The sequence below is a fragment of the Antedon bifida genome, chromosome 2 (assembly GCF_963402885.1).
Source record: "Antedon bifida chromosome 2, ecAntBifi1.1, whole genome shotgun sequence".
NCBI lineage: Eukaryota > Metazoa > Echinodermata > Crinoidea > Comatulida > Antedonidae > Antedon > Antedon bifida.
This window is the reverse complement of record NC_136227.1, coordinates 11,180,601-11,190,095: the sequence shown is the minus strand read 5'-3', so window position 1 is coordinate 11,190,095 and position 9,495 is coordinate 11,180,601. Positions and strand designations below refer to the sequence as shown.

The window sequence follows — 9,495 nt, the reverse complement described above, 5'->3', positions numbered from 1 at the left end:
TCCGAAATACTGTGTCTACTTCGATCAAAACATTTGCAACATTTAATCTTCATATTCGTAAAAAATCAGACACAGACGTTTTAAAGTACCAACATACAATGAAATAGCAATAAAAACAATTCAACGTAGGCCTATGGCGTATGAATTCGTCAAAGTCTGTTTTGACTGCCTTGAATATACTATATTCTGAAGATACAAGATAAAGTATAACTTATTATAAAACATAATTTAAAACCATTATTATTAGGCCTAGACGCAATATCACGATAGGTGGCGCTGTACACTACTAAAGCCCAGAGCCATATATAGAGAGAGTTACGGCATTGCGTTCACGGATTTTAGAAAGTCACGTGGTGTGCACGCCGGCCATGTTTGTGTCCAACTATGCCTATGTAGCGTATGGAGTCAAGTCATTTGCTTAAAAAATGTATAACATTCACAAGGCTTTAAATATCGAATTTAATATCAAAACAATCAATTTGTTTAAATGTTTTTGTTAAGATAATAACGAAATCATAAAGTTACTGCGAACATGATTTTAAACAACAAAATGTAAAAACAATGCATTAATATAGAGAATCGCTGTACAAACTAAACGCGCACGCGTAGAGCGTGCATGGAGCGCACAACCAGAGCCGTTCCGAAATTGCTATTTTTGTTGTTTTAAATCATGTTCGCAGTAACTTTATAATTATTTTATTATTTTAACAAAAACCTTTAATCAAATTGATTGTTTTGATATTAAATTCGATAATTAAAGCCTTTTGAACGTTATACATTTTCAAAACAAAAGGCTCAACTCCATACGCTACATAGGAATAGTTGGACACAAACACGGCTTCTAATCCATTCAATGGCGTAACTCTCTCTATATATGGCTCTGCTAAAGCCAGAGCCATATATAGAGAGAGTTACGACTTTGCGTTCACGGATTTCAGAAAGTCACGTGGTGTGCACGCCGGCCATGTTTGTGTCCAACTATGCCTATGTAGCGTATGGAGTCGAGTCATTTGCTTAAAAAATGTATAACATTCACAAGGCTTTAAATATCGAATTTAATATCAAAACAATCAATTTGTTTTAAGGTTTTTGTTCGAAATCATAAAGTTACTGCGAACATGATTTTAAACAACAAAATGTAAAAACAATGCATTACTATAGAGAATCGCTGTACAAACTAAACGCGCACGCGTAGAGCGTGCATGGAGCGCACAACCAGAGCCGTTCGGAAATTGCTATTTTTTGTTTTAAATCATGTTCGCAGTAACTTTATAATTTTTTTATTATTTTAACAAAAACCTTTAATCAAATTGATTGTTTTGATATTAAATTCGATATTTAAAGCCTTGTGAATGTTATACATTTTTTAAGCAAATGACTCAACTTCATACGCTACATAGGAATAGTTGGACACAAACACGGCTTCTAATCCATTCAATGCCGTAACTCTCTCTATATATGGCTCTGACTAAAGCTTTCACAGGACACACTTAATACTTTACGAGAAATCAGGTAAATGACCTAAAATGTCCCAGATATGTATGTTGTAGCCAACATTTTGACATTGTATCGCATGGAACGCATTAGAATGATTTCATGAGGGTTAGAAATGCTGAAAAACATACGAAACAGTATATATCTGAGCCAAAATGAATTTTATTAGTTTTTTTAAAGTACCTGTGATGTCACAAAGAACGTCATCTTCGGCATGTCTTCGGAAGCAACGTCTTCGGAAGCATTCGGATGTTCGGAAATATCGCCCAAACAAAGTTCAAAATGATCATGCTGATTGGTCGGTTAAAATGCTTACGTATGTTTTATTCATTTATATACAAAGTAAAACCCGATTGAATCGACGAGCTGGATGGCTCAGTGGGCTTGTATTGACGGTATTGCCCAGGGGGTTGCAATAATTCTAATTCTTTTAATTTCTTTTTTAGTTTGAGAGAGATTATTTAGAGGGTTAGGTTTTTAGGACGAGTTTTATTACTTATGTTTTATCAAGACAAGTTCATAGTTGATAAAACTAAGCCGTCAGACAGATAGATGCACTATTAGACCAAACAACGATGCCAATATCCCAATATTCACTTTTAACATCAAAATCAGTAGGTGACCACCAGAATCCTTCAGCAACAACTGTCATACTCCAAGCACAGGAGGAACATAAAACAAAATGATGTGCAACATAAAAACAGCTCAAGACATGTACACCAGTACATTGGAATCCCTTCACCATGCCATGCCAAAGTAATTGAACCTGGTCATTTTGCTAACACCTTCATCTTTTAATTATTGTGAAGTGGCACAACAAATATACATGTACGGGTAGCCCCTTTCATCTGACCAGACGCAACACATGACATTTATCTCTAGTTCCGAAAAACTCTGGGTATATCGCAAGCCGATTCTTTGATAAGAGAGCCAATCGAGAGCGTCATGTCGTGTGTCTCTTTTGATAGATCTGCACATGGGCGTCCGTTTTCATGATGGAACTGCTCGCGAGACGATTAACGGATCGAGAGCGACCCAAGATATGTGAACGCGGTATTAACTACTTTAACTAATAAACAGATTGTGTTGTCACAACCTGCAGACATCAAACTGCCTCTGTGGTCTATCATACTGGCGTTCTTTATCTTTCCAGTAAACATTATATCTGTCCATAACAACATTTCACACTTAATTCCTGATCCTGATTTTAATGCATATGTATACGACCTATGAAACACTTTCCGCTTTTCGTCTGAAATTATACAATTGTAAAACGTTTCATTCAATTTCCTTTCAAACAAATTTAAATCCTTTTCAAAATCTGAACCGTACTCTGAAACTTTTTTCCAAAATGTTTTATTGAAATAATCGTATAATATTGTGTCTGCGGAGTTCCAGTCACGTGCTTTCTTTTTCAGACGATCTGATTGACTAAAGCGCAATTTGTTTATTCGTACTCCTTTACTAATGTATACAATATCATCCATGTCCCAACACAAAAGCTTTTTAAGTAAGATAAGCGACTCGTTAAAATATTCTTGCAAGAGTACCAGATCAAATTCATGGGATAGATTTTCTATAAAGTACTGAATTTGAGTAAGATTTAAATACTTAGAAGTCTCAAAGCCTAAATCATATAATGTTGGATTTTGTAAATGTTCCCGCATTTTGAAACTCTTGTATTCATTCATATAGTGCTGAGGTCTGTGTAAAAACCTCGCAAAAGGGTTTGAATTTGTTGACATATTAAGATATTTATATATTTTAAAATAACCAAACATTGATTCTGCTTGCGTTGCCGGGTCGCGTAAAATGGTGATGTACTTTGTGTCTGGTTTCATCACGGTATCCATTTCTTTCCGATTGTATCGAACGTGGTTCACCAGCATATCGTACTTCTGATTAGGTTCAGCAAAACTCCTGTTGAATAATTCAGTAATGCTGAACATATGACCATGTCTTGGAATAACAAAACTTAAATTGTGCGAAAATCCAAACCTTTGAAAAATAGATGCCACTGTAGAACTTCCGGTTTTGTGAGTCTTCAAGAAAACAATTCGCGTGGATGTCTTGCATTGTTTGATAGTGTCTCTACCTTCAATAGGATCCTTCAATAAATGTTTCATAACCTGTTTCGAATTGCTATTGCCATCCAGACGTTTTCGGACATTCTTCTGCTCTATATTACTGGAAATGACGTAACTAGTTTTTATCCCGTGACTTCTGCTGAAAATACAAATTCGATATTATACAGATTAAAAGAATCATTAAATATTTACTACCGTATTTATTCGTCGGGCGTTTATTGTGGGAGAGGTTTTTTTAGAAGGGGAGAGGGGTGGGGTTACACACAATTGTGTGTGTATATGCATGTGGAGCGGCATTTATTAAGGAAAATATAAAGACCCGAGGCGTTTGTTTGAAGGGGTGTTTATTGAAAATGATGTTCTATTTTTTGGCGTTTTTTTTCCGAGGGAAGCGTTTATTCAAAGCGGGGTGTTTATTCGAATAAATACGGTAATTGACTAGTTAAATGTACTTGCACAATCCAACCTGCATGAGCGTTGGTGAAAATTGGTATTTTAGATTGTTTTTGTGTAAGATGCTATTGTTAATTTCCTGGTGAAATCTTTTGTTTTGTTTTGTATGTTTTTGTATAATTATGGATGTACTATCCGATTTAAGGGAAATTAATGAATTAATGAATAATTAGTTCACAAAAATATTCTAGGCTACACTTTGTAAGCCTTTTCAATCGAACATTCTTGATCACTGACGGATTTCTTTTATGTTCCACAGAAATGTGAATACGCATGCGCACAAACCAACACTCTGATTCGCGCGATTACAGCATTCGCTCTGTAAATGAAAGGCTTAGTATTGGATTTAGTCATAAACTTTCATTAATTAAAATCTTGCAAAATATGGAAATATAACCTAAAGGTTGATTGAAACACACATTCTATACAGGTCACTCACACTCAAAATTCAAACACTAAACTAATGATATTCATAATACTGTGTCACCGATACAAACATTGCAGCCTCAACTGACAAAAATAGTAATATAATGTCAGTTTCGGGTTATGATGGATACGTCATTGTTGATACAGACAGGAAATAATATTAATACGCTTTAAATTAGAGGATGAAGTGAATGTCGCCGTGATTAGGAAGCCTGGTCGATCACAGTTTGCTTTAGTCATAGTAGGCCTACATCGCGCAATCTTAATTTAGAGAGACAGTGTTATAATATACGCCAAGTTTACCTTAATTATTTACACACATAATTACTTTTTTATATTTTTCATTAAATTGCAAGATTGAAGTGTTGTAGTCATTGTGGTATATTTAATTTAGGTTAGTATGATAACATAATTGTCTATCTTAAAATGTGCCCCACACATGAAACAGCAACTCAAACTAGGTTAATCAATAGCCGTTAGTCTCCCAGTGTATTAATCGCAGGATTTGTTTACATATTCATTTATATGGGCTTTTCTGAATCCTACGAATGCGCAATAAAGTTGGAGTTGTTGTGTTGTGTAATGGAAAGAAGGTATCAGGCTTTGGGCCTAATTAAACTTTCGATGTCGAGACGGTGACAACAGTAATACTGTACAAACATATAAAAAAGTAGGCCTACCTATTGTAAAATAATCTATAATAATATAACAAATCTAATGACTTGTTTTGAATAGTATTATAGAAATTAGTTCGTTACTTACTTTTGTAGATAGTTTGTAATCTCATGTGTGTTTTTACCACTTGGAAATTCGCTGTAATATACAATGCTTTCAAATAGCAAAACCACTAAGATGCACGATATAACTTTCCACAAACGCACTTTTGACATATCTCGTTAGTTTTTGATTACAAAAGCTACTTTTAAATCAGAAGGACTACTTTTTTTGTACCGGTAATCTATTAATTTGAGTTCCTTAAAACGACTCGCGCCCTCGATATAACTTTTAAACCGGATAAATCATTATATAGAGGGCTCACATTCACATTATTATAATCTTCTAGAGTAGCCTATCCTGTAGAATTATCTTTACTCTTTAATTATGAATCCATCTACAAGTACTAATATGGACACTTCTATAGGCCTACACACAGAGTGTATAGAAGTGTCTGAAACTGTTTTCTTTATGTTTCTGTAGGAGGACCGACGTGCAAAGAAACGACAGTTAATTTAAATGCATTCTTACTTTATTTATAACAACAATGGCTTTTACATACGTATGTCGATCCCCTGTACCATGCGACGTCATATTTTACAACGCATTTTATACGTATACGTAATCATTCTTAAAAATTAATCATGCATATCGAAGAATAACTTGCGCCATCATATTTCTCGTTGACATTAAGTATGTATGAACACTGTTATCGTAAAAGGTAGCTGATAGAACTAACTGCCACTTTGTATGCAATGTTAAATATATCAAAATATAAAATACAGTAGAACCCCTCCTAAGGTACCTCTATTCAGTGGGTGGAATTTCATTTAATTTCATACTATTTGTGGTCATGGTCAAACACAGTAATAGTACATGATTATTTTCGTTTGTTCATAAAAATACAAAAATGAGTTAAACACATCAGGGCACTAACCACACCTAAATTGTCCCCTTAATGCGAGTTCTCGCGGAAAAAACAAATCAAATATCCAATAATGATCTGGATTAAAGAAATTGAGATAGAAAATGTAGCAGCCAATGTTTCACCAATTCAAACCTGGATAATCATAATTATTATGATATTCATTTTTGTATTAATAACGATATAAATGAATACAATTATTTGGTATTTTTTGTTTGTTTTGGTGGGAAAAATATTGGGGTTGAATCAACCATTTGGTACACCCAAAAGTGTCCATGTCCGCTTAGTGGGATGTCCCCTGAGTATAGGAAAGTATCCCCTTTAAAGGTGTTTCCCAAAGGCTGGTTGTATGATATATAACTAATTTAAAAGGGAGATGCCCTTGTCTTAACACTATAGACAGAAATGCCTAAACATTACGACAGAGCATCAGGGCTAAATATTACGACAGAGCAGCAGGGCTAACCATTACGACAGAGCAACAGGGTTAAACATTACGACAGAGCAGCAGGGCTAAATATTACGACAGAGCAGCAGGCTAAACATTACGACAGAGCAACAGGGTTAAACATTACGACAGAGCAGCAGGGCTAAATATTACGACAGAGCAGCAGGCTAAACAGTACGACAGAGCAACAGGGCTAAATTATTATGAGAGAACAGCAGGGCTAAACATTACGACAAAGAAGCGCGGCCTCATTATGACAGAGCAGCAGGGTTAAACATTACGACAGAGCAGCAGCGCTAAATATTACGACAGAGCAACAGGGCTAAACATTACGACAGAGCAGCAGGGTTAAACATTACGACAGAGCAGCAGGGCTAAATATTACGACAGAACAGCAGGCTAAACAGTACGACAGAGCAACAGGGCTAAATATTACGACAGAGCAGCAGGGTTAAACATTACGACAGAGCAGCAGGGCTAAACATTACGACAGAGCAGCAGGGTTAAACATTATGACAGAGCAACAGGGCTAAACATTATGACAGAGCAGCAGGGTGAACATTACGACAGAGCAGCAGGGCTAAATATTACGACAGAGCAGCAGGGCTAAACATTACGACAGAGCAGCAGGGCTAAACATTACGACAGAGCAGCAGCGCTAAATATTACGACAGAGCAGCAGGCTAAACAGTACGACAGAGCAGCAGGGCTAAACATTACGACAAAGAAGCGCGGCCTAAACATTATGACAGAGCAACAGGGCTAAACATTATGACAGAGCAGCAGGGTGAACATTACGACAGAGCAGCAGGGCTAAATATTACGACAGAGCAGCAGGGCTAAACATTACGACAGAGCAGCAGGGCTAAACATTATGACAGAGCAACAGGGCTAAACAGTACGACAGAGCAGCAGGGCTAAACATTACGACAGAGAAGCAGGGCTAAATATTACGACAGAGCAGCGCAGGGCTAAACATTACGACAGAGCAGCAGGCCTAAACTGTACGACAGGGCAGCAGGGCTAAACATAACGACAGAGCAGCAGGACTAACCATTACGACAGAGCAACAGGGCTAAACATTACGACAGAGCAGCAGGGCTAAACATTACGAGTAGAGCAGTGCAGGGCTAAACATTACGACAGAGCAGCAGCAGGCCTAAACTGTACGACAGAGCAGCAGGGCTAAACATAACGACAGAGCAGCAGGACTAAACATTACGACAGAGCAATAGGGAGTAAACATTACAACAGAGCAGCAGGGCTAAACATTACGACAAAGAAGCGCGGCCTAAACATTACGACAGAGCAACAGGGCTAAACATTACGACAAAGAAGCGCGGCCTAAACATTATGACAGAACAACAGGGCTAAACATTACGACAGAGCAACAGGGCTAAACATTACGACAGAGCAACAGGGCTAAACATTACGACAGAGCAGCAGGGCTAAACATTACTTAATAATGCTGACAAAATGTGTACTAAAACAAATGTGTAATAAAACAGTGAAGTTTCCCGCTATGCGAAAAATGTGCTATTTCATTAGCTGGTAGACAATGTTTTTTTTTTTAAATTTCCTAATACAATTTAATGCACTGTAACACATATTTTAAGAAATGTTTAAGTTTCTAAACATTCAAATATTTGAAATATAAACGGTATCAAAGTATTCATTTACAAGTTTAGCGCCACCAATTTCAGCTCAACTATAGGTATGGCACGCCATATGTGCCAAAATATTTTTAAGAAACAAACTCAAGTTTCGTACGTTTGAAATACAATAACACAAATGGATTACGGTAACATAGTTTACGTCACAGGTTGGTTTCGTTCTACCGTCGTTTACCCGAACAAATTTATGCTAGACAGACCTAGAATAATACGCCCTGGCTGAATTGTTTTCGAATTAAAAAGGATGTAAGGCATTGTCTATATGATATTTCTTCATTTGTATAGATATTTAGTTGGTTAAGGCAAAGCGATCCAATCCTTATTTAACTATTTAATCTAGTGAGATTAAATTATCCTTTTGAAGTTGTAAGCCTATTATGTATCTATTATTGTTATTCTGCCCTACTTAGAGAAAAGGTCTTACCTATATATGTTATGCAACTTAGTTGCGGATAACCCTTGTTTAATTTAGATTTGTGTCTTATTTGACTCTTGGGGGTATTATTCTATCTCTTGAATTGACCAGTTATCCCAAAATATGTCTATAAATATGACATTTATAATACTTATTGGGCTTACCTACAGACACCCCAAAAATAAGGCCTCAACTAACAATTATTACAGCAATTGTTCGCTTTACTTCCCAATAGCAACGCCATTAATAGACATTGACTAATCAGATATCAACAGTATGATGAATAATGAGGCAGATATTTATGCTCTCAGCAGAAAAGCTTCTTTCATTTATTTTGTACATTTTTTACAACTTACCTGATCTAAATTATTAATTTATATTTTATAATTTAAAAAAGTTACTAAATGTTTTGGCAAATTTTGATAAAAAAAAATCAAACAAAATAACCCAAAAAAACCCAAAATAATAATTGAAAACCATATAGGCCTAAGATATTTTTTTATTATAGTACTTTTAAAATATTTGAAAAATTAAATACTACATGACATTTTGTAATGAACAACAAAATCACGTTTTGGTCAATTAATCAAAAGTAGCTTTTTGTAGAATGAAGCCCCTTTCTCAATGTAGGGCAGTAATATTTTGAAAAACTTTATAGACATGACATGATCTAACTTGTTCTACATTCTCTACTGATCGTACGTTCAATAAATCGAAAACTGAACGCTTCCAATAAACACATTGGCGGTAACACTACCCATGCTTCACCTAACTTGTTATACTGAACATTTTATTCATTCAACACCCCTGCTGAATAATGAACTCTTCTGATAACACTATTATTATTGCGTATACTTTTG

General features: G+C 35.7%; 1 protein-coding gene across 1 annotated transcript; it reads right to left on the bottom strand.

The window, feature by feature from the left end:
* Nucleotides 1-2,510: 2,510 nt before the first annotated feature.
* On the bottom strand, nucleotides 2,511-3,667 carry LOC144835438 (galactosylceramide sulfotransferase-like). The gene has a single exon (XM_078690523.1). It carries the CDS (start codon nucleotides 3,618-3,620, stop codon nucleotides 2,511-2,513), a length of 1,110 nt encoding a protein of 369 aa, XP_078546649.1. The 5' UTR covers nucleotides 3,621-3,667.
* Between the last annotated feature and the right edge of the window lie 5,828 nt (nucleotides 3,668-9,495).

Bases quoted from the DNA above. Each gene is read 5' to 3' on its own strand.
- LOC144835438 (XM_078690523.1), bottom strand. From the start codon at position 3,620: ATGAAACATTTATTGAAGGATCCTATTGAAGGTAGAGACACTATCAAA.